This window comes from Odocoileus virginianus, chromosome 1 (genome assembly GCF_023699985.2).
Source record: "Odocoileus virginianus isolate 20LAN1187 ecotype Illinois chromosome 1, Ovbor_1.2, whole genome shotgun sequence".
In the NCBI taxonomy this organism is placed as follows: domain Eukaryota; kingdom Metazoa; phylum Chordata; class Mammalia; order Artiodactyla; family Cervidae; genus Odocoileus; species Odocoileus virginianus.
In genome coordinates, this window is record NC_069674.1 from 59,506,307 (window position 1) to 59,531,646 (window position 25,340).

The 25,340-nt window shown below is 38.5% G+C and overlaps 1 protein-coding gene across 2 annotated transcripts in view; it reads right to left on the reverse strand.

Moving 5' to 3' along the window:
- Positions 1-25,340, reverse strand: part of DOCK4 (dedicator of cytokinesis 4) — a 470,931-nt gene that overhangs the window by 256,549 nt on the left and 189,042 nt on the right. For both annotated transcript variants that reach the window (XM_070468527.1, XM_070468524.1), the window contains exons 2-5: positions 10,727-10,810; positions 8,303-8,343; positions 6,276-6,331; positions 1,448-1,544 (exon numbers count right to left, since the gene is read on the reverse strand). In XM_070468527.1, coding sequence (XP_070324628.1) covers positions 1,448-1,544; positions 6,276-6,331; positions 8,303-8,343; positions 10,727-10,810 — 278 coding nt within the window. The remainder of the gene's footprint in view (positions 1-1,447; positions 1,545-6,275; positions 6,332-8,302; positions 8,344-10,726; positions 10,811-25,340) is intronic.

Sequence of the window (25,340 nt, forward strand, 5' to 3'; positions counted from 1 at the left end):
TTTAAAATCTAAAAAGGAGATCTGCATTTCCTTCGTACTCTCCCAGCCCAGAGCCCGAGTTCAGTTATCCTGACAGAGCATTTACTGCACCCCAGCAAAGCCTAGATGCCATGTTTCATCTAAGATCATCTTGTGGATTTTAGTAGTGAGCCCTAAAGCCACCAGCTCCAGGAGGGCATGGTCAGAGAAATCCAACATCAAATGGGTTTTTATTAGTGACTTTTAAAGATTTTCTTGCCTCAGTGAAATATCCTATTGCATTTTCTATGGAGCAGAGAATAAAAATGGTCTTTCTTTGTCCATGTCCCTCACTAATTTGGATTCTTTTCTTTGATAGGCTATTTCAAATCGTGTTGTCAGGATAAGTACACCTTTGTATTTTGAGCACATCCCTTCAAATGACTAAGCTGTTCACTAAATTCCTTTGAAAATCAAAGAAGAAATAAACTCATCTTTCCCAAAACATCGCAGGCAATTCCCCACAGACAGTGCTTCAGTGAGGATGCTAGATTTACATGTGAATCCCAGCTTAGTCATAGTCATTTTTCAACTGCTTGGCCTCCAGTAAGTACTTCACTCTCAATTTTCTTCATTTGTAAGCTAGGGATGATCATAGTCTTTATTTCCTTGAGTGGTTGGTAAGGCTTAAATGAGATACTACATATAGAGTAGTTCTTACAGAGTTTGCAACATAGAAGGTTCTCAGTAAGTATAATATGTAAATAGGTACGTGTTTGTGTGCATGCTTCAGTTGTGTTCAACTGTTTGTGACCCTGTGAATTGTAGCCTGCGAGGGTCCTCTGTCCATGGCATTCTTCAGGCAAGAATACTGGAGTGGACTGCCCCTTCCTCCAGGGGATCTTTCTGACACAGGGATTGAGCCTGCAACTTCTCTGTCTCCTGCACTGGCAAGCAGGTTCTTTACCACTAGCATCACCTGGAAAGCCATATATACGTATATACCCAAAACACTGGCTCCTTTTTTCCCCAAAAAGCATCCCTTTCTCTTGTAGTTCTAGAATCTTCTCATTGATTCTAAATAGATTATCATTTTTAGTATACTTGAGCAATGTACAGAGAATTAGAATATAATTGAATGTCATCATTATGAAAATTATATTGAAAAATAAGCTTATTTCTCTGTGACAATTAAAATTATTCAGAAAGCCTAAATCTAGGTTCCATGTACATCATCCTATTTGATTAGATGCCAGGAAAGTAATTTTTTACCTTCGTGCAGGTTGAAAAAGACCTTACAAAATCCATGCTGGATGGACATAGGGATAAAAATCAGACTATTTTGTATTAAGCTCTCTATCCCCAATTCCCACAGGAGTAGTAGTGACTTACAGCAGGTGCTCAAATACTAGTTGACACTGATCCCTGTTCAGATATTTTTTGAAACAGTTCTCTACTGAAAAAACGATGCCATTAAAAAGTTACGTACCACATAAAGTTGTTTCCACATAGTTCCCCAGTCTCTTAATGTTGATGTCATTTCTGTGATCACAGAGTCTTCAGTGGGAATAACCATTTCAAATTGTCTGTGAAATTGAACAACAAGCATATATGCGAATGACATAGCCAATAATCTTTTAAATATTCTAAAAGACCAACTAGGAAAGGAAGCTGCCTAGTTATTTTTGGTTCTGCAAACAGAAACCAGGATCTGAATATGAACTTGCGTGAGCAATGTGATATGGGTTATGGCAGTACAACACCAGAATGACCAGCCGCTTCATCTAGATCAAAGTTTAAGCAGTGTGGTGAAGCAACAGTATCAGTAAGGTTGTGCGCCAGGCACAGTTTGACCTATAAACAGCAACTCACTTAAATTCTCCAAGTCCAAAAGTCCTTGTATGTAACATGAGGTTACCAGGCTATCTAGACTGCGAGATAGCTCTTGCCTTCCAAGCGCTATGACCACTGGGCTCAAAGAGAGTGAAAGCCTCATTCAATGATCAGGATACGATGGCTGCAAACATCCAAACTAACTCAGTATTATAAACAACTAGACACTGAGGTACTGACTGAATACTCACTTGATCTCATTAACACCTCATTTTCATTACTTGCAAACAGGACAATGAAAAATGATTACTATCAGTAATGTTGTCATGCATCCCAGAACTTATAAAGGGTTTAAGACATTACAGGTATTTGAATATCCATTGCAGAATGCTCCTCTCCATGATTAGGGTAATATATTCCCTCTATTTCTTTTCTATGTGTCAGAAACTATACTTGGAAAATATTCATACCAATATTATTATCTATGGTGGTCCTGATGCTAAGCATATATATAAGGAGATGGAGAGAAAAAAAAAACAGATTGAATTTGACTTCTGCATCCTATCTTTGACATACAATAACCTTTGTTTTTTTCAATCTCTCATTTCTTTTTTAAAATTCTTCATTTTTGTGCAGGTTAAAATGGGTAAGTGCCTTTAATACTACTTCCCAAAAGTATGCTAATTGACCATACTGAGGGGGATTATCTTCTTCATTTGAGCATCTTTTTCTAAGGACAATATTCAGTGTTCAGTGGACACTGAACCATGTTATGCAGATGATCAACGGAAATTTTTATTTCTTATCATGAGGCTATTAACTGTTCTGTGTACCTTCTTGATGTTAAGTCCAAAGTGTACATAACTGTCTTTTGTAAAGTTTTCTCGGCAAGTATGGGAATTAAAATCTTGCCTTGATTTCTTCACCAACAGAGCCTCATTTCATACTGCTGCTAAAATATCCTGAGAATATTTTACTTCTTTCTAGAGCTTAAACATAGCTGAAGATGTAAAACCAGAAATAAAAGTAAACAGTAATATATGAACTGTGACATATACAGAACCTTTTATCAAGTCTACATAATTGACATTTTCAAATGGTAGTGCATTTATTTTGCTTTTCAAGCAGCTGTTGCAATTTAAATGATGAGTATTTGGAGACAGGCATTATAAAATGAGAGATGCAAAGTCTGGGCAGCAAGAATGAATTCCCAAGAAAACTTAACAACCTACTTAGCATTTAAAAACTTACATGACTGTAGCAAGAATTAAACAACAAAGAAGTGACCTCACCAGTCACAACTATAATTTAAGGACCCCCACCCCCCAACCCCATCAGTCTTGCATTGCTCTGAGACCCAGGAAAGAATTTAAAGGCAATTTAGTCTGTGGGAAGTTGGTCTGGGGTTTGCACAACCAAAATGTACATTTTTAAGAAGCACAAAATTGCCATTTTAGGTGAGGCAGCTGTTTCCTCTTAATTATACCAAAACCAACATTCAAAGAGTCTGGCATAAGTAACTGCCCTTGAAATTATATTCTGTTGAGTTATTCTGAGATGTATATTGCAGTTATTTCATCCCGGTGGGCCATCAGCCTGCTAATCCCCTTAAAATAAGACAGGCAACATCAAAAGCCTAAAGAGACTGCTCTCTGGGAAAGCAATCATCTGGCAATACGTGTTCTGGAATGTTTTCAGGTTAAAGTTTTTCTTCCAGTTAACGGTCCTAGAACCTAAAGTCTCCATCAATTCTAACTTTTTTTTTTTTAAGAAAATAAACTTTGGTTCTACCCTGAGGTTCTCTTGCTGTATAATGCTCATCATGCCCTGTGTTAGGTGTCGAACCCACACCAAGTGTTAAACTAACAGGACCAAATTTTGAGACAATTTTACCTATTGTTAAACTTCCTCAGACTCAAGGGAGTCAGATATTCACCAGTTACTGGCTAGGACAAACAAACAAGGTACTTGTTTCAATTAAAACTATGTCCTACCACAACGCATTTTCAGAGAGAGGACTTAAAGTACACAGAACGATGCTTGACATCATCTTTGCTAGCATGCTGTCTATTTTCTCTTTCTCAGTCTGCATGCAAGATGGGGGCAGGGTGGCTCTCTACTCTGGAGGGTTTTTAGGATCAGGGTTGGGTTTGGGGCAAAGGCAGCAAAGAGACTGGCTACAGGGGTTGGCCCAGGTGGATCCTTTAAGGGGCAGGGTAGAAAGATCCAGGTCACCAGGCCAGAAAGGTCAGAACAAAGAGTAAGTGTGTGTTTTCTGGACAGTCCCTTGGTTTACTTGAGGAGGGTTGGATAGACTCTGGTTGGAGAATTCCAAAAGGACTGATAACTCTGACTCATTTCTGGTGGGTTATAGCTGCACAACATTTCTGAAGAACACACATTGATTAAAAGAGTAATAGTAGTGGCAATTATTATTATTAGAAATATATTTTCAATCTAATGTTTTAAGTACTTACTATTGTTACTATCAAAAAAGGTCTTAATGACCGGGATAACCATGATGGTATGGTCACTCACCTAAAGCCAGACATCCTGGAATGTGAGGTCAAGTTGGTCTTAGGAAGTATTACTACAAGCAAAGCTAGTAGAGATGATAGAATTCCAGTTAAGCTATTTCAAATCCTAAAAGATGATGCCGTTAGAGTGCTGTACTTAATATGTTAGCAAATTTGGAAAACCCAGCAGTGGCCACAGGACTGGAAATGGTCAGTTTTCATTCGAAACCCAAAGAAGGGCAGTGGCAAAGAATGTTCAAACTACCAGATAATTGTGCTTATTTTATATGCTAGCAAGATTATACTCAAAATCCTTCAAGTTAGGCTTCAGTAGTATGTGCATTGAGAACTTCCAGATGTACAAAATGGGCTTAGAAAAGGCAGAGGAACCAAAGATCAAATTGTTAACATTCACTGGATCACAGAGAAAGCAATGGAATTCCAGAAAAACATCTTCTGCCTCACTGACTACACTAAAGCCTTTGACTGTGTGGATCACAGCAAACTGTGGAAAATTCTTCAAGAGATGGGAATACCAGACCACCTTACCTGTCTCCTGAGAAACCTATATGCAAGTCAAGAAGCAACAGTTAGAACCCAACATAGAATAATGGACTGCTTCAAAACTGGGAAAAGAGTATGTCAAGGATGTATATTGTCACCCTGCTTGTTTAACTTACAGGCAAAGTACATCAAGAGAAATGCCAGGCTGGATGAGTCACAAGCTGGAATCCAGCCTGCCAGAAGAAATATCAACAACCTCAGATATGTAGATGATACCATTCTAATGGCAGAAAGTGAAGAGGAACTAAAGAGTTTCTTGATAAGAGTGAAAGAGGAGAGTGAAAATGCTGGCCTAAAACTCAACATTAAAAAAACTAAGATCATGACATCTGGTCCCATCACTTCATGGCAAACAGATGGGGAAAAACTGGAAACAGAGACAGATTATGTTTTGGGGGGCTCCAAAATCACTGCAGACAGTGACTGGACCCATTAAAAGAAATGTTTGATCCTTGGAAGGAAAGTTGTGACAAACTTAGACAGTGTATTAAAAAGCAGAGACATTACCTTGCCAACAGAAGTCAAAGCTGTGGTTTTTCCAGTAGTCATGTATAGTTGTGAGAGTTGGACCATAAAGAAGACTGAGCACATGAGAACTGATGCTTTCAAACTGTCATGCTGGAGAAGACTCTTGGAGAGTCCCTTGGACTACAAGGAGATCAGACCAGTCAATCTTAAGGGAAATCAACCCTGAATATTCATCGGAAGGACTGATGCTAAAGCTCAGTATCAGCTGAAGCTCCAATACTTTGGCTACCTGATGCCAAGAGATGACTCATGGGAAAAGACCCTAATTCTGGGAAAGATTGAAGACAAAAGGAGAAGGGGTTGGCAGAGGATGAGATGGTTGGATAGCATCACCCACTCAATGGACATGAATTTGAGCAAACTCTGGGAGATTGCGGGAGGCAGAGGAGCCTGGTGTGCTGCAGTTCATGGGGTTGCAGAGAATCGAACAGGACTTAGCGACTGAACAATAACAATAACACACAAGGATATGTTTTTAAGCCCAATTAGGAAAATAATGACAGACTCAGCTACTAATGATCAGTAGTGAATCTTGGAAATTCCTGGGTTGAGATATGACTCAGCATTTGATGGCTATGATTGCTTGCTTCCCTACACAACAGGAAACCAAGAAGAACCAACTCCTCTTGCTTAAGATTAGGTAGATTCCATGATTTCCAATGAGAGACCTCCAGTGCCCTAGATTGTACTGGTGTCCAACATATAGATGTGGTTCTTTCATTTTCTCCACAAACTGCCTTAATGTCATCTGTCTTTTATCTAACAACACAAACAATGGCAAGAATCGGTTCATTTCTTCAAGACAATAAGTCTTTCAAATTCCAAAATAAGCAATGATTGTGTGAAAACTCCCCATCAATAAAATTCATTTCTTACCCTTTGTTCTTTACACAGGCATTTTTCAAGTGAACATAGCTGGAAGGAAATATACCCTGGAAGAGAAAACATGAAGGTTATGGTGCTAGCTGTCTATTACAGCAGAGTAAATTTCGTAAGTCATATATATAAAATATCACCACACAACCATAACAAAACCAGGAAGATGGAATCTCTAACACATTATCTAGGTGAAATCTAATGTAGCTTAGAACCAGTCATTTTATTTCTACCATTTATCAGTTTACAAATTTAGAGATACTTTAAAATAAATATAACCAAAACATTAAATCCCACTCAAAAATATATTCTACATATGACAGATTTTTTTTGTATTTTCAAGAATTCTATATAGAAAGCATGCTAAATAATTTTTTTTAATATTGCAGTTTTGAAAAAAGGGGTTTTAGTTTGCTTCTCTTGGTTGTAGTTCTTTTTCTTCTCTTCAAACTACTCATGTGTCTATTTGAAAATACATACTGAAAAATAGCACTACTACGAATTTAGAAACAGTATGTGTATTACATGTTTAGGAACGATCCTTAATGAAAACATAGCAGCAAATCATCACCAGGCTGCCATTCTGATGGAACAAAAATTAAACAAAAGAAGACATGCTAGCTTAAAGCTCTTTATTGTAGGGAAAGGCTAGGGCAAGGAAATTGTTCCTTTGTTCTAAATGAGAAATTGAAAAAAAAATTTAAAAAGAGAGCAATTTTATTATCCATTAAATGACAATATTCTCTGAATGATTTTTTATGTACAATTAAATGGAAGATTCAATTAAATATTTAGGAAAAACAAATGTCATTTGAATACATTATCACCATTGTGGGTCCAAGGATAACATAAAATTTAACTAGCAAGCTCTGTATATACAACAGTAGTAAACAGGCATAGGTTTAAAAAAAAAAAAAAACCTTTTCCTTTGGAATTTAAATTTACCTCAATTTAGTAGGAATATAAAATAAGAGTAATTATTGGAATTAACAAGAAGTCAGAAATTGAAGTTCTTTAGAAGAGAAATAGAAGCAACAAATCTTAACACTTTTTAAAGCATGTTCTAAATGAAAAATATTGAAGTTACATATGCATGTGCCTGCAGATGACCAAAAATAACTTTATATGAGAGCTAAAGTATAGGCTCTCCTTTAGAAAAACCTAAAATAAATGAAATACAGTAATTAACACAGTTGGATGATCCAGGAAAAAAGGTATACTTAAACAGAAATGTAGGCAAAATAGATTAGATTACTTATATTTTGGAAATGAGAAATGATACACTTTCTTATCTACAATCCTAAGAAAACCAGAATTAAACCAAAAAATAAACATGACATGTAAGAAAATATTAGTGAATGTGGGTAGCATGGGTAAAGATGGGAAGATAGGAACAAAGTATAAAAATATAGAAGTAAGGATTAGTGTTAACATCATAAACTACACAAAGGAAAGGTAAAAGAAAAATCATATTACTTCCTACTATAATTCCTTATGATTTATAGAAATATATAAACAATAATGACTCTTAGTTTTTGTCTGGAATGGTAAGAAAGATGGACTCTTTATAATTTGATTTTCCCACATTTCAGCTCCTCACACCTAAAAGGACTCATAACATACCTAAAATAAACCACTCTCCACACCAACTTTTACAAATGATATCACAGAAAACAAAGATTAAATACCTCTATTCATTATTTCTTTTGGAATATATATTTCCACTGCCTGAATTTTAATTTAGCTCTCTGCAAAACTTACACTTCAAGAAGATTTTGTTTATATATCATGAGCTTATTAAGGTCTTCTCAGTATAAATTTCAAGAGCGACACAGGGTTATCATCTGAATAGCATGTCTTAAGTATAATCCAAGTTCAAAGGAATTTCAAAAATTATGAAAATCTGTATTGCCATTTAGTATTTCAACTAAGAGTCCCAACTGTAATTTCAATTGTATAATGAAATAAAGTAAATTAACTGTCTTTCTTTAAAATCCCGTAATTATAGTAAAAGTGATTATTTTTACCTTGATATTCGGGTTTTTTAAGGCAAAGCCTCTGTACCAGCCTGTGGAGAAATAATCATGGTCATGTTTCAATAAATCATTACAATACTTAGAAGAAATGATTAGAAATCAATCTATCCTTTGCTGACAGAATTTTACCTTACATGTAAATATTCTAGGTATAAACATGTGGGAGTTGGAATTAGGCTAGACTATAAAAGTCAAGTGACTACAAGTTTAAGTCTTCTATCAATAAAATCATTTAAAAATTGGACTGGAAATGTACATAAAAAATACAAACATGCATAATGGAAATAAAGGCTTGGGGAATCAGAGTACTGGGCTTTAAATTCTAGTTTTACTATCAGTAAGTACAAGCTGTTGAATCTTGGGCAAGTTAAGTGACCTCTCTGAGCTTAGTTTCACTCCATTTTATAAAATGTCACGCTATATCTCAAAGAAATTCACGACTCTACGCAAGATTTAGTACAGTTCCAAACTGTCTTTGCCTGAATACAAAGCCCTGACTCTAACACCAAAGAGCAGTGCTTAGCCAGCAATTCTGTGCTGAACTCACACATTCTTTAGCCTACCATCTTGTGTGAGGATCAGTCTGATAGCGTAAGAAGAAAGAAGCCAGGTCTCATCCACTTAGAGCATTAACGGCACTCTTTCATCCACACCATGTCCCATCAACTGAGCTCACCATAATTTTTATTCTGCAGAATGTCTATTACTTAACCTCCAAAGTGACTCAATCAGTTTTACAGCACTGTCCTTAAGGGGGAACATAACTTTTTATAGTTTAAAACAATTACAGAGTATATATATATATATATATATATATGAATTTACATGCTAATATACATGCGCTGTGTGTGTGCTCAGTTGGTTGGTTGTCTCCAACTCTTTGCGACCCCATGGATTGTAGCCCTCCAGACTCCTCTGTCCATGGCATTTTCCAAGAAAGAAAACTTGAGTGGGTTACCATTTCCTACTTCAGGAAGCTAATATACAGTCTCCTATAAATGTATTATTTTCAACTTATTGTTTCTTCAACTATAGAAACCATCTGGCTTATTGGAAGAAATTATTTTATCATAAAACCAATGTTCTATTGAATTGAATCTTTTTGATTAATTGAACTTTTAGAAAAAGTATTTGAGTTTTGTATTAAAATATTTTTGTTCCTCACGAGTTTTCTTAAAAAAATATTTTGTAAAACATCATTTTACAATCAGCCTGGAAAAAGTAGAATGAATTGAAAATTGCAATCTCTATAACGTCAGGATTTATTAGATTCCTTAAAGACATCCATCCAAGAAATATATCCATTCTTAAATAATTATTTTAACAGTAACCAAAACTTCATGAGAAATGCAGAAATGTCACAGTGAGGTCTCTGTCCAACGACACCACACAGAAAGGTTTTTATATTACAAAACAGCTCCCATTAGCTGGGAAGTACATTTTCACCCATTCATAACAGATTTTATATTTATCTGTAAATGAAGTGGAAACAGACAAAATAAATCTGGCAATGACAGAGAAAAACCTTATATTTTTAAATATATCAGTGACACTGTACAAAATAAATGTCCGTGTATCACCACCATTTAATGACAGGCTCTAAATAAAAGTAATAGTTCTATTTGGAAGAACACGATTTTATCAATAATGAACCTTAATATGATAGTCTTATCATATTATAAATCCCTAGTAAGGACAATGTATTGAGAGGAAAACCATATATTTGGATATGCTGATGGAACTTTACAATATGGCCATTTTGTTAAGGAAAAAAAAAGAGTAGTCATTTTATCTGGGATCTTTTTAAGGACAAGAGTTTAAGGATGTTTTGTTACAAGGAACAGAAGCAGAACTAAGCTGATTTAATGAGATGCCTCTTATATAAATTAATCATACAAGTTCACTTAACATTTCAAATGGAGTAAATAATTTCAGTCCAAATTTGGGGGAGGTGAGGAGGAAGAGGTTACAGGACTAGAGCAGAGTTGGCCAGGGCAGGAGTCCCACCCCAAGGAATCTGGTTACCCAACCTTGGTTAAAGCATTTCTGCTCTGGACCTCTGTTTCTTTCTGTCCTGGGGAGCCCACCAGACTCTTGACATTCCAAGAAAGGCCTTCAAGTTTGGCCCTGAGGCATGAACTCTCAGAAATTCAACAGTCTCAATAGTATCTAGCAAATATAAGTAAATAATATTAGGAAAAAATATAATCAGCTTAAAAATACCAAACAATATTTTCTCATAAGCCAAAAATTGAACATGCAAGAAAATAGTTTTGTAAAAAATGGTTCACTGTGACTAAGGGGAAAATCCCAGAGATTAATAGAAGTATGAAAAGAATTTGTACACTTTATGAGCTGCCCAATGCTGAGGAGATCGTTTACCCAACTGCGAACAATCAATACTAGTCTACTTACCATCGCACTTCTCCAGGATCTGAACTGTATCCCCAATTTCCAATGACAGACCATATGGCACAGTTCCTCGAAAACTGGCAATAACTGTAAGAAATGACACAGAATATATGGGGATAATCATGTCAGTTATGGCCAGTTATACTGCTTACTACTGCATGTTACTGACCAGGAAAAATGAACGTGAGCAGGAAATACGCACTGTAGCTAGAACTGGCTGTCATGTTTTAACGTGACACGTTTCAGAAGAAAACCAAAGTTTACATACTTTGCTAACCTCTTGGTCAAACAAGTGTTATTAATACAAATTTCAAAGGTGTGATAGTTACTAAGATAATAGACAAAATATCAACATCACCTGATAACATGCGTAAGCAAAGATACTGCCTGAAGAGCTGCGCAAGGAGTGTCCCTTTCCCTCACTGCTACAATCACTCCCCATTCAGAAGCCCATCTCATAAGTGACTCAATAAATATATGTTCAATAATAAATGAGGACTATATGTCTACTCATTAATAAGCTTGGTTGACCTTTCTGCCAAGCTGTCTTCAGGATGTTTCCTTTCCATACACCGTAAGGTCCTCGAGAAGGGACTGTGTCCTCATATTGTGTCCTCAGGGTCTAGCCCAGTGCATGGTGTTAAAGCAGTCTTCTTCTCTGCATTAATCAATGGTGATGATTACTTCTCTCGCTTGGGTCTAAACACATGGCCAAAATGACAATTCCCACACGCCTTAGCTCTCAGAAAACTTGGAAGTGGGGGAAAAGGGGGCACACAGAGATTGGAGTCACTGTTTAGCCTTACCTAATGTTTACAGACTGACTGGTTTCTGAAACATGGTGCGGGGCTGGGCAGGACTGGGATATAATACCAGAGATTAACCATCCCTAGGCAATTTGAGGGGTTAAGTGAGAATGAAGGACAGAGATTCTTCCCAGGAAATTAACACCTGAGTCATGAGAGACAAGGCTAGAAAATAAAGAAAAGGACCTCAACATACAGAGAGAGAAGACACATTTCCTGTTAAATATTTCACATGCTAAAATCTTCTTGCAATTCACATCCAAAAAATGATAGTAAATGCTTTGACCGCCTGATTTTTAAGAGCCTCCAACTTTGGAAGTGAATTTTACAATTCTCTCTCTTTCAGATCTTAAGATTTAGAAACAACCAATCCCCCAAATAAATTATTGTTACTGCTGTGAATGTATTTTAAAAGCCTGAAGGAACACATGAATCTCTCAAAAATCAAAACATGCCAATAAGTAATGGGCTTTCAGAGAAGTCTAAAGCCATTTTATGATCTTAAAACAAAATTAGCAGTAGCAATCAAAGCACAGGACAGAAAACATAGCCCAAAGTACATGAGACAGATAAAAATAACTACACAGTAACCAAGTTAAAACATTTTAGATAAGCACTAATCCATGATGTCATTTTCCAACTATACCCATAAATACCCTATGACCTCATGTTGATGGCCTCAACAGTGTTTGCTTAAAAAATAATCAAAGGTCTGTATCTTGACAGATTACTTCAAATAACTTTCAGAGACCTCTTCTTAAAAGGAATCAACAACCAAATAGACAGCAGATTGAGTACAATTTAAGACTCCAAAGCAAACTCACCGTCAGAATTGCCTTTTTACACTCATGAAGTTATCTTAACCTCTCACAATCCTAGTGGTTCTGCACATCCTGCACTACTGATGCTTCTCTTAGAGGTCTAAGGGTGTGGGTGCCCTAACTCAGCTCTGTGTATAGCTCTTACCACTCACGAATGCCCATGTTAACTCCCAGGCAGCCAGAAGTGCCTCCCCTACTGCTGGGGGCTCTCTCCTACCCCATCACCTTCTTGAACATGGCAGTACCATTCATTAGTTTCGTTCTTCACCACCCCTTCACACCTCAGCCCTTCACTTCACTGTGTTCTGAAATTGCTCTCTCCCCCACTGTCACTACATTCACATCACCTTTCAGGAGGCCATCTTCTCTTCTACTACTTCTCTCATACCTTCCAGCCTTCTGCTGTAGATCTACTTTCTTAGCCCTCTTTTAAAAATGTATTAATTTTTAACTGGAGGATAACTGCTTTACAATATTGTGTTGGTTCCTGCCATACATCAACATGAATCAGCCATAGGTATATAAATGCCCCCTCCCTCTTGAACCTTCCTCCTACCTTCCTCCCCATCCCTTCCTCTATGCTGTCACACAGCACCAGGTTTGAGCTCCCTGCATCATACAGCAAGTTTTCACTATTTATTTTACCTAAGATAATGTATATTTTCCATGTTACTCTCTCAATTCATCCCACCCTGTCCTTCCCCTACAGCATCCACAAGTCTGTTCTCTATGTCTGCATCTCCACTGCAGCCCTACCGATAGGTTCATTAACACCACCTTTCTACACAGTGGAAACAGTGGCAGACTTTATTTTTGGGCTCCAAAATCACTACAGATGGTGATTGCAGCCAGGAAATTAAAAGACACTTACTCCTTGGAAGGAAAGATATGACCAACCTAGACAGCATATTAGAAAGCAGAGACATTACTTTGTCAACAAAGGTTCGTCCAGTCAAGTCTGTGGTTTTTCCAGTGGTCATGTATGGATGTGAGAGTTGGACTGTGAAGAAAGCTAAGCACCAAAAAATTGATGCTTTTGAACTGTGGTGTTGGAGAAGACTCTTGAGAGTCCCTTGGACTGCAAGGAGATCCAACCAGTCTATCCTAAAGGAGATCAGTCCTGGCTGTTCATTGGAAGGACTGATGCTGAAGTTGAAACTCCAACACTTTGACCACCTCATGTGAAGAGTTGACTCAATGGAAAAGACTCTGATGCTGGGATGGATTGGGGGCAGGAGGAGAAGGGGACGACTGAGGATGAGATGGCTGGATGGCATCACCGACTTGATGGACATGAGTTTGAGTAAACTCCAGGAGTTGGTGATGGACAGGGAGGCCTGGAGTGCTGGGATTCATGAGGTCACAAAGAGTCAGACACAACTGAGCAACTGAACTGAACTGAACTGATACTTCATATATATGCATTAATATCCAAGTTAGCTTTCTTCTTAAATGTTGACATCAAACAGGCTGGGTGTAGGGATTTCCCTGGCTGTCCAGTGGTTAAGACTTCAAGCTTGAACTGCAGGGAACATGAGTTGGAGAACTAAGACCCCACATGCTGAGTGGCCAAAAACAACAGACAAACAAAAAGGCTGGGTGTAGGAAAAGAACATCACACTTGGTATCATGAGATGTGGGTTTGAGCCCAGGTCTTATTAGCTGTGTGATTCGGTCCAAGATACCAATCTCTCAGAGTCTCCATTACCTCATCAGGAAAATGGGGTCAATGATAAAGAAACTGCAAAAGGTAGTAAAGGATTAAATAAGGCTCCTCAGAGCAGACTTTCTTGATACACATCCTCTCACCTTAATTCCATATTCTCATAGCACCATATACCACTTAACCAGCCTCCCTTATTTGTGCAAGTTTTGGAAGGATGTCTCCTGCAAGAGACTGAAAATTCCATGGATATAAGGACTAGGTTGGTTTCAGCTCCCAGTTGTCTACATAATTCAGTATAAAGCCTGGCACACAAATTGAGCTCAGTAAATAATCACTGAGGGAATGAATGAGGGCAGGGCCATTACTGTTAAGTGTTCTGGTCTTAGGCAGTCAAGGTCCTTTTTTATGGGCAATTCTATTTTAAGAGGGCACACAAAATTCTAAGAACCAAACTATATTACCTGTGAAAACTCATTCTTTCACAGGAAATGTTTAAAATTGGGATAACATGTTGTCTGGGTCATAACTGTGCATCATCTCATTTCTTGCCCAAGGAACCTATGTGGGTGAATTCTGACTTCACTCTTCACCTATATAATATCTGATAACTATTAAAGGTGAGCTATTATGTTCCTCAGTCTCACTGAGCTTCAGATGCCTCTTCTATAAAACAAAGGAGTTGAACAAGGTGAACTGAAAGGTCCCTGCCAGCCTGCAATTCTGAGAATCTGGAAGAAGTCTTTCAGCTCAGCACTGACAGGGGTATAATATATAACTGAAGCACTCTGTCCCCAAACCAGCCTTGCTTCGGTTTTAGTCACTGCCTGAGTTCTGAAAGAATGGACATTGGTCCCCACTGTGTGATAAAGCAGAAGGGAGGCTCTGCTCTCAGCATCTCCTACCAAGTCCTTTACCTCTGTGCTCCCGTTCCTTTCCAGGCTCCCATCCCACCTGCCTCTCCACACAATGCCCTCCATGCTACCATATCCAAATTCTCATCAAGCTCTTTCATGCAGAACTCATTGCCTTCATACGTATTATCCCCCTTGGGGGCAGTTGCCTTCCCCACCCCTTCTAGACAGCGAACTACAAAGTAGCCTGAGTTGCAGGTCTAGCTCCAAGGTAAACCCTTTCAATTTCCTGATGCTACCCTTTCTCTTTCCCCATCCTTGGACCCAAATGAAATCAATTATTCTCTTATCTGTGCTCCAAGGGTACTATGATCATATCTTAAACAGCGCAAGGTATTGCATACACTTGACTTATCTTTGATTCTCTCTACTTGAAAACTTGAATTGTTTCGAATTCATCTTCCATACACCAGCATTGGATTATGTTAGTGCAGGAACAGAGAGTGAATAAACACACAGAATGAATGAATGAAGCCACTGAAAAATGGTACTCAAGTTTTAACAGAGTCAGAGAATGTCAAGGGCACCTCTCATAACTTAAAATGTCTAAAATATATTAAACCACAGATCATATTGGAGAGTAACACTTTTTTAAGATATAGTTCAAGGCAGGACTTTGATCTTCACCTTCTAAAATGGCTAGCCATTTTCAGTCTTTGAATTACACAAGTAATTCTACCTTGCAATGTACTAAGCTCATGAATGGATGGATAAATGCTATTCTGTTTATGCTTCAGGTTATGCAATTGAAAGGGGAAGGCAGTTCTAGGCCAAAGAGCAAAAGATCTGAAAACATGATTGGCTCGTGTTTACTAATGGTAGCATATAGTGTATCATAAAGGAAGGAAAACTGGTTTCACAAAGCAAAGATTCAAAGAAAACTCAGGCATTCATGAAAGCTCAATCTGCATTTCTATCAAATGCACTTGAAACATATGGTATGCTTAGATTCCACTCTGGATACAACTTTTCAAGTAAGTCCCCAAATCCTCCAAGCATTTTTGCATGAAACAAGTCTATAGCTGAAAATTAATCTTGCCACCAGTTGTTATAAAGTAGCTCCGTCTTCAAACGAAAGTCTTCTCATCCTATCTTTCCAGGGGCATCCCAATAATATTTGGGTTTACTGAACATGACCACATACTGTCTTGATTCCTTTGTTTATTGTCTTATAAATTGAAAAAGAGCTACAGAAAAGATCATAGAGAATGAATGCTTCATAGAGCTGGAAATACAAAGGCTCAATGCTATTGTTTGAGTCCTAAGGATCCTGAGAGTACAGTTTTAAACAGACATAAAAACCACTGTATGGTATTGTTTTCACCTCTGTCCATTTGCTACTATATAGAAATTTATTTGGATTAACAAACATGTATATAAACATAGCTTATGTTCAAGTCTTTTAAAATTATATGTGGCGAATTCCTTGGCAGTCCAATAGCACTCCATGCTTCTAATGCATGGGGCACCAGTTCGATTCCTGGTCAGGAAACTAAGATCCTGCATGCCACGTAGTCGGCCAATACCCCCGCTCCCCCAAAAGAAAAACTAGCTAAAATTATGTGTATAAGCTGAAAGTGTTAATTAAATGTATAGCTTAAGCATCCTGAAAATCAGAAACAGTTGCCTCTTACCACATATTATTCCTTTACGTAATATCAGTTTAGTATCTAGTGACTTTATTAAAAATTAAGTGGTTTTGAAAAGCATCCTATCTATAACTCACCAGTGTTTTCTATGAAGGCAGTGAAAAAAAGGCAAAATTGTGCTGTGAAGCAGGAACTTATTTCTCAGTTTCAGTGACATTGCTTGTTCTTGCAAAGAATAAATTCATACTTTAAAACTTTTAAACTTAGTATGGAGCAATTCAATCATAGAGTTGTGACTTTTAAAAGCAAAAACAGAAACAAATTAGAAAAACTACTAGAAGACAATCATGTAGCTCTACATCACAGATGATACCATATTCATCATCATGATCAAAATAACACTGATGATGATGCTACACACCACAACTCAAGTCAAGCCTGGCAAACGCTGCCCTTGCCCTTTATGGGTTGACAATCTAAGACGAATGGAACATAATGTGGGGGAAAAAAATAATGAAATGTTTTGTTCCTTGTGACACAAAGGAAGGAAACTCATCCCTCAAAGTCAAAGTTTTGGCTTCATCTTTCTGATAAAAGGATTTCCAACTCAGAAACAGGTTGTGGTCTGAAAGGTCAGTTTGAAGTTATTTACAACACAGAACACGATGGATGCTACTGTTCTCAAGTTCTGAGACCATCCCATGGAATCCCGTTTAACACAAAATAAATGAGACTCCTGTTTTTCACAATAGAAATGAGCCATGACTGCACCAGAAATTAAATAAGCATTTTTATGCAAGTAGCTGTAAAATTCTGAATGCTGGTACTTGAAGCATGTCAGCAACAGTGAGAAGGCAGTGACAAAAGCAGGGCTTTGTAAAGGAACTCAGGGGACATTTAAAACCGGTTCTTTCCATCTTCACATGTATTTCATACTATATTTCACTCTGGTTTGTCACGAATATACATCTACATTCAGGTCTATCAGCTTTATGAGTATCATTGTGCGTACTGGGGGCACACACAAATGGAAAAAAGCAGGGAGGAAAAGGTAGAAATTCTGAAGGGTCAGAAGATTTTTTTTTGGATAAGAGCTGGAGGACACAGTAAAAAGGGAAAGGGTATTAGCAGAACTAAATTCTTTTTCAGGGATTTTACTTCATAAAATAGGAAACAGCAGAAGAAGAGGACAAGGGGTTATCTCTGCACATGCACAAAATTCTCCTGTAGGAAAAGATAAAATATGATGGGGAAATCCAAGTTAATAGTCTTATCAAAGACACCACCTTATTTTTTAAAGAGCTGTCTGGATAGGCCTTGAGGGAAGATGAAACAGAAGTCATCTGGAGATTTCTATTGGTATGATCACAAGTGCAGGATGGAACTGTCTTTGTCTCGTAGCCCCGTAACACCTTCCCCCTCCATGAGATGAAGTTAAGAGCAAAGGGGCCATTTCTACCTTCAAGGGACTCCCAGCTGGCCATCCGTATGACAACAGGGCCACGGGAGCAGGCGGTCTAGAAAGACTGGAAAAAAAATTTCAAAGGAAACGTGGGAGGGGGCAATGGGATGCCTGCTCCTGAATATGGCTTTGATGCTGAAGGTGAACAGGAAAATCAAAGGAAGGCTCACTATGCTCCATCTTCTCGTCCTCATAATTGCCATGCATTTGAGATCAGTTCCATTCTGTCTATGCAGACGTGCCTCTGGGGCAGACATATGCACACTGACCAACAGGACTTCATTCTGATGCTATGGGTACCATGGTCAGGCCTTCAGACAGGTCACAGGACTCTCTCGGGCCTAAGTGACTTTGAAAAATCAGAAGCGCATGGAATAAAATGTATTCATTTCTGACATTTGACAAGTGCTACTTGAAAATATACTGCTGTCCTTGACTGTTAAGAGGACATTTCTACCAACTGCAGAACTCCATTCCACTTGAACCTCTGCCCTTTGGACTCCAGGTAAACACAAAGTAAGGTTGGGTGTGGCCACACCAAGATCTTGGAAGATCAGCTGAAGGGAGCTGCTTTGCCCAAGGCCATGTCCTCTTCCCAGGGAGCCTGCACCCACTGACAATGAGGGCCAGGCCCTCCTGCTACAACTCTGAAGGGCCACTCCAGCTGAAGCTGATAAGGGCTGTCACTGGGCCAGCATCACAGGTCATGTGTTCCCTCTGCCCAGTCCTACTTCTCCCCTGTTCCTTCCACTGCTGTGACACCCAAGAACACTCTCTGATACACACCCTGCAAGCTAATCTCTGCATCTCAAAGTCTGCTTTCTGGGGAGGCCAACCTGCTCCAAGCTTACAGTGTCCCATGTTCAGAACCAACTTCTTGCCAGATCCATTTTCAAGGGAGAAGGAAAGTAGCCTTGTTGTAATACTATCTGGTGGTTTTGCTAAGTTCTTTGTGCATTATTTCTGATCTTCTATGATGGGGGTGTTTTTATTCCCATTTTAGAGATAGAGAAGAGGACAGAGGCCAACAACGGAATGAATGAACTTCGGGAGGCTACTGTTCCACACTCAGATTCATTTGAAGACACTGTCGCGGTGGCAGTAGAGGAAGCCGATTTATTCCCCAAAGAGTCATAAACATACTCTTTCCCTTGGTTTTAACATTACAAATGCAAAGGCACTTTCCTAAGTGGCTACAAGAACAACTGAAGGTCAAACAGTACAATTCTGAACTGATGACTGCATCCACCCATCAGTACTTCTAAAAACAACTTTCAGATGATAGAAAAGGTTATGGTTTTGGTCAGATGCCAGTCAAAAGGAGCATCTTGGAAAACACAGAGTTTAAACAATTATCTCAGAAGTATCTCAGCACCAAGGAAAATGAGACAATATTGAAAGCTCACAGTACTGCTTTTTTTGGCGGGGGTTGCACAACATGGGGAATCTTAGTAGCCGACCAGGGATTGAATCTGTGCCCCTTGCACTGGAAGTGCAGAGTCTTGACCCCTGGATCACCAGAGAGGGCCCCTAAGGGGACAATACTGAATAGTGAGATGAAGAACCTGGGTTTAGCTCCACTACTTATGAACCATGCAGTCTTGAGTCCTACCATTTGCAGGCAGAATGACATCACCTGCCCAGACTAGCTCCCAGAAATGTCATGAGGATCAAACAAATGTATGAGAACTGGATTTGTAACCCTATAAATGTAAGTAAATACAGGGTATTCTTTTTTTCATAGTCACTGTTAACTGGAAGCTTGGAGACTAGGTCTGAATCTGTAACAGGCAAAAATAACATTTCCATTCACAATCATTAAGTCAAAAACCCTTGCTCCGTTTTGTGATTATGGATTCTCAGAAACCACTATTAACAAGTTAAACTTAGAAAGATTCAGGTTCAACTGCTCCAGAGGGGAAAGAAGGCTGGTACTATTGCATTTTCTGATAAAAGAGGAAAGTATCTTTGGCAAATGAGACAGATTTTAAAAAAAGAAAGTAACAGAGTTAAGAAAGATTTTCCTAAAATGCTGAAGCAGAGATAGGAAGGGAAGAAGATTCAGCTTTTAATACACTCTCTGCCAAACAGTGCATTATTTGTCCTAGGAATACTAGACAGCATCAGGAGGAAAAATTACAATGCAGACTTCATGTCACAGAAAATAATAACTGCTTTCCCCATACTCCAAGGGAAAAATTTTCACTGAGAAGTAAAATACCATTTCCCAAGCAGACATATTAAATCTACCACCAAATATTTGGTTTAAAAAATGTATATATAAAATTTATAGACATGTATATAAATCATTATATAAAATATATTTCCTTTCCCAATATGAGATGGTTAATGTTAAATTTTTGAGAGAATTTTTGAAACATAGGATTAAGCATTTTTTTTTTAAACTTAATATTTTGCTATAAGGGAAGGGAAAGAAAACAAAACCCTGTTACATCTTTCTGTGCTCTGTTCTGATTTCTCTCTCCAAGTACTAAATACTCAAAGTCACAAAATGGCACAGAAGAACTCAAGTGGTCCATCTGGGCCTAATCATCTAGCCGTCTCACCCTCTCCCCCTGGACCAGAGGGACTCACAGGTCACCCCCAAATGTGTGTGTTTAGTCGCTGAGTTCGTGGCCGACTCTTTGTGACCCCATGGGCTGTAGCCCACTAGGCTCCTCTGTTCATTGGGATTCTCCAGGCAAGAATACTGGAGTGAGTTGCCATGCCCTCCTCCAGGCAATCTTCCCAACCCAGGGATTGAACCCAGGTCTCCCGCATTGCCGGCGAATTCTTTACCAGCTGAGCTACCTCCAAATGGGGAGAGGTCAATCTGTTCTCACAGCCTCTCCTAATGTTCTCTCCAAATGTCTCATTTGGTTATTTGTCTGGCTCACACAATAAAGCACTCTAATTTTTTCTTCCACAGGGTTTGCTTTTTTCAACTTGAATTTGACTTCTATTCCCAATACTCACCTTTCAAGAGGTCCACTAGGATATTACCTGCAAACCATGTAACTCCCACCAGAAGAGAACCAATCCCATGTTCTTATACTTCATTACTCCCTCTTCTCCTTTGATGAATAAGCCAATTTCCAATTTTGAACAAACACTAGTTCTGACTGGTTTTGACCACTGAAAACCAGTTGAAAGCAATTTCTCTAGAAAATGGGAAGCCAGTGAACAGGTCAATGGAGAAAAGGAAGAAAGTTCACAGTTCTCTAAGAATCTGGTGCCTGCATACTTTTCTAATCTCAGCCTTTACAAACCACAGTTAACAGTCATACTGTTGAACCTCTTCACTGGGTCTTAGCAAGTGCTGTAAATGCTTTTCACTATAGTCAGGATCCCCTTTTGCCTGTTTCCAACAGATATTCTTCAAATCACCTCCAGCCTCCTTGACTCCATGGTACCCCTCCCATTTACATCTCTCTAACACTTAACTATATCCAGCATCTCTAGGTTTGAGATCCCCTTAAGTTCCCAACCCCACCAAGTGGCTGTTCAATAAATACTGATCAAAGTACCATGAGTACAGTTTACTCCTTCATTCACCTTCTATGCCCCAGCACTGCACCCAGTTCTGGAAAGACAAAGGTGAAGGAAACTCTCTACATCTGCTTCACCTAGTTCATGGGCTTCCCTTGTGGCTCAGCTGGTAAAGAATCTGCCTGCAATGCGGGAAGAACTGGGTTCGAGCCCTGGGTGGGGAAGATCCCCTGGAGAAGGGAAAGCCTACCCACTCTAGTATTCTGGCCTGGATAATTCCATGGACTGTATACCCCCATGGAGTCACAAAGAGTCAGACACAACTGTGCAACTTTCAGTTCACTTCACTTTCCTAGTTCACAAGTTATGAGAAAGAATATTTCCCATATCTTTTTGTTCCTAAAAAATTCAACACTGAATTTTATATTTCCAGTGATTTTTTAATTGTAAAATTGTTTTTATACAAAACCAACACATTTATAATTCTATCATTCTTGTGTGGGAGAAAAAATTAAGTCTCGTCCATTTTCTCAACTTTCAATTTTTAAATTGCAGATTTATATATTAAAAAACCTATGAAAATAGTATAAAAATTGATTTAGCCTTCAGTTAGTTTCAGGAAATGTTAAGATATTAAATAAAGCACACTTGCCAAAACCAGGGCTTCCCTCATAGCTCAGTTGGTAAAGAATCTGCCAGGAATGCTGGAGACCCCAGTTCGATTCCTGTGTTGGGAAGATCCCCTGGAGAAGGGAAAGGCTACCCACTCCAGTATTCTGGCCTGGAGAATTCCATGGACTATACAGTCCATGGTGTCACAAAGAGTCAGACACGACTGAGTCACTTTCACTTTCTTTCACTTGCCAAAACCAAGAAATTAAGGTTGATATAATATTCTTAACTATCCTAAAGATCATATGCAGATTTTACCAACTGTCCAACCAATGTCCTTTGGTTAAGGATTCAATCTTGGGTTCCACTACATTCAGCTGCTTTATTTCTTTAGTCTCCTCTCATTTGACAGGTTCTCAGTCTTTGTCTTTCATGACCTTGATGCTTTCAAGAATAATGTCCAATTATTTTGCAGAAAGTCTCTGACTTTAGTTTTGTCTGATGTTTCCTCCTGATTAAGTGTAGGATATGCAATTTTGGCAAGAATACCACAGAAGTGATGATGTGTACCTGCTCAGTGTACCTTATCAGAAAATATACAATGACAATGTGTCTCATTGCTGGTGATGTTAACCTCGATCACTTGGTTAAGGTGGTTTCTCCACTGTAAAGTTACTACTGTTTTCTTTGCAGTTAACTATAGTATCTTGTGGGGACATACTTTGAGACTGCAAATATACCAATTTTTTCACCATATTTTATAGCATCCATTGATAGTTCTTGCCTGGAACCCTAGCAAATTTAACTCTGGTGTTTTTTCATAGGGTTATCCAGACAGCTGGTTTATTTCAATTGCAGTTAAAACCTATAATGGGTCCTTGTTGAAGCTGGCACAATATCCTGACTTCAGCCATGATGCCTTGATTTCGTAAGTAGAAAGCATAGAATTAACACCACTACTATCAAAGGTATTCTTGACATGACCTACTCATCATATCAAATAAAATCTCAACCATAACATTTCATTCATTTCAAAAAATGAACAGAATTAACATTTTTGCTTAATTTTCAGTATACTTCTTGGTCTACTTAAGTACTTCTTTCTTAACCAAAGAATGGATATGTGCATTTGGTAAAAGACAGCTTTTGAACTATTTCAGCCAATATTTTCAAGAAAGATTGAATGGGCTTGCATTAACTATAATCATTCACAGGTTTGAATTAAGCCTTTCAGTCTTTACTTATGAGTCACTGATAGGGAATTGTGGGAAAATTTTCAATTTCTTTTATTTCAGTGAGAGAATCTAGTCGTCTGCGATGGCTAATTTTATGTGTCAACTCGACTGGGACATAGGGTGCCCAGATAAAGCATTATTTCTGGGTGTGCCTGTGAGGGTGCTTCTGGAAGAGATTAGCATTTGAATAGGTGGACTGAGTAAAGTAGACTGCCTTCTCCAAGATGGATAAACACCAACCAACCTACTGGAGGGCCAGAATACAACAAAAAGGTAGGAGGAAGAATTTGATCTCTCTGCCTGTTTGAGCTGGGACCTCAAACTTCTCTCACCTTGCCTAGGACTTAAGTCATTGGCCCTCCAGTTCTCACAACAACATCACTGGCTTTCCTTGGTCTCTGCTGCTATAATCATGAGATAATTCTTTATAGCAAGTCATATACATACATAAATATATCCATATACATACGCACATGTATATGTATGTATCTGTATACATGTATGTATCTTATAGGGGCTCCTCTGGTGGCTCAGATGGTAAAGAATCTGCCTGCAATGCAGGAGACACAGGTTTGATCCCTGGATCGGGAAGATCCCCTGGAGAAGGGAATGTCTAACCACTCCAGAATTCTTGCTTGGAAAATTCCATGGACAGAGGAGCCTGGAAGGCTACAGTTCATGGGTTTGCAACAGGGTCGGACACAACTGAGCGACTAAACAATATCATGTAAGTATTTTCTGGAGAACCATGACCTAATACACCCTAATGACTGTACAATAATACTGATTTTAAACTAAAGTCAGGTTTTACTGATGTTCCCAACAGCTTCTTAAGTTATTAATTCTGGCACACTATATTAGAACTGATCATAAAAATCTTACTTAAACTAAGACATTGACTACAAACTAGAATGTCTAACTTCTAAGTCATTTGTGTTTTGGAAATTTTATAAAGTTGGTTATTTAAAATGAATGGATTCTCAAGCTACCATGTGATAGTCTTACTTGATTGATGAAACAACTGAAACAATCATTCCACATGCAATGAAACTTCAGGGATGGGAGGGATTTATAATCCGGGAGATACACTAGGTGCAGAGGTGGAGCAGTACTGGTTAATGTGGAGAGAGAGTGGGTATACTCTTAATTCCTTACCAGTACCTTAATTCTCATCCTGGGCTCCTATAAGACCCCATGCGCGGGGAGCACCACCATACTTCAACTCTGTGGTGACCTGGTGAATCATCTACATCCCTCAGCACCCTCAATATAGACTATGATTATGAATCCATCTTGGCCTTCCTTCATTATTTCCTTTTCTCCAGGGAAACACAGCTGTATTAGAATATCTCGCTCAACCTCACTCCCACCCCTATCCACAGGGCAGACCCAGTAGCCATCTGACCAGTGAGACAGGAAGGAGTGAACATCCAAGTCCTCTGGAATCTGGCAGGAGCCCAGCCCAATCATTCTTTAGACTTACAGTATTAGAACTGAAAGGACTTTAAAGGAGTAATGACATCATTATATATGTGGTATTTGTAAACCTGGTACTCATGTGGCTTACATTATCCAGGAAATTCACTGAACCCTGCTCTTTCTCATTTCTAAATTCTCAATGACTATTTTTCAAATTAAAAGATATTGAGAAAAGAAATGCTGCCAGTTTATCATTGAGATTTTAATGACAAGTTAAAGCAAAACTCATGAAACTGTAATAGCCAAATCAGGGAACCAGGATAAAAACAACATTACCGACTCAGTACTTATCAATTATAAATGAACTTTTGAAACCTTCCTTGGGGATTTTAGAGGGTGTCAAGTTCTCTGGGGATCGTGCCCTCTGCTCTTCGACTCTTCCAGTTTTATGAACTAATGAAGCAGTTGCTTCCCACGTCTTTCTGCTCACTGTAAATTTCAGCTAACTATGGGTCCCAGGTGTTGTCTACAGAAATTGAAATCTGCGCTCTTTGTTAGCAAATCAATGAGCTATTGAAAAGAAACTTTTAAAAACTATCCCCTTAAA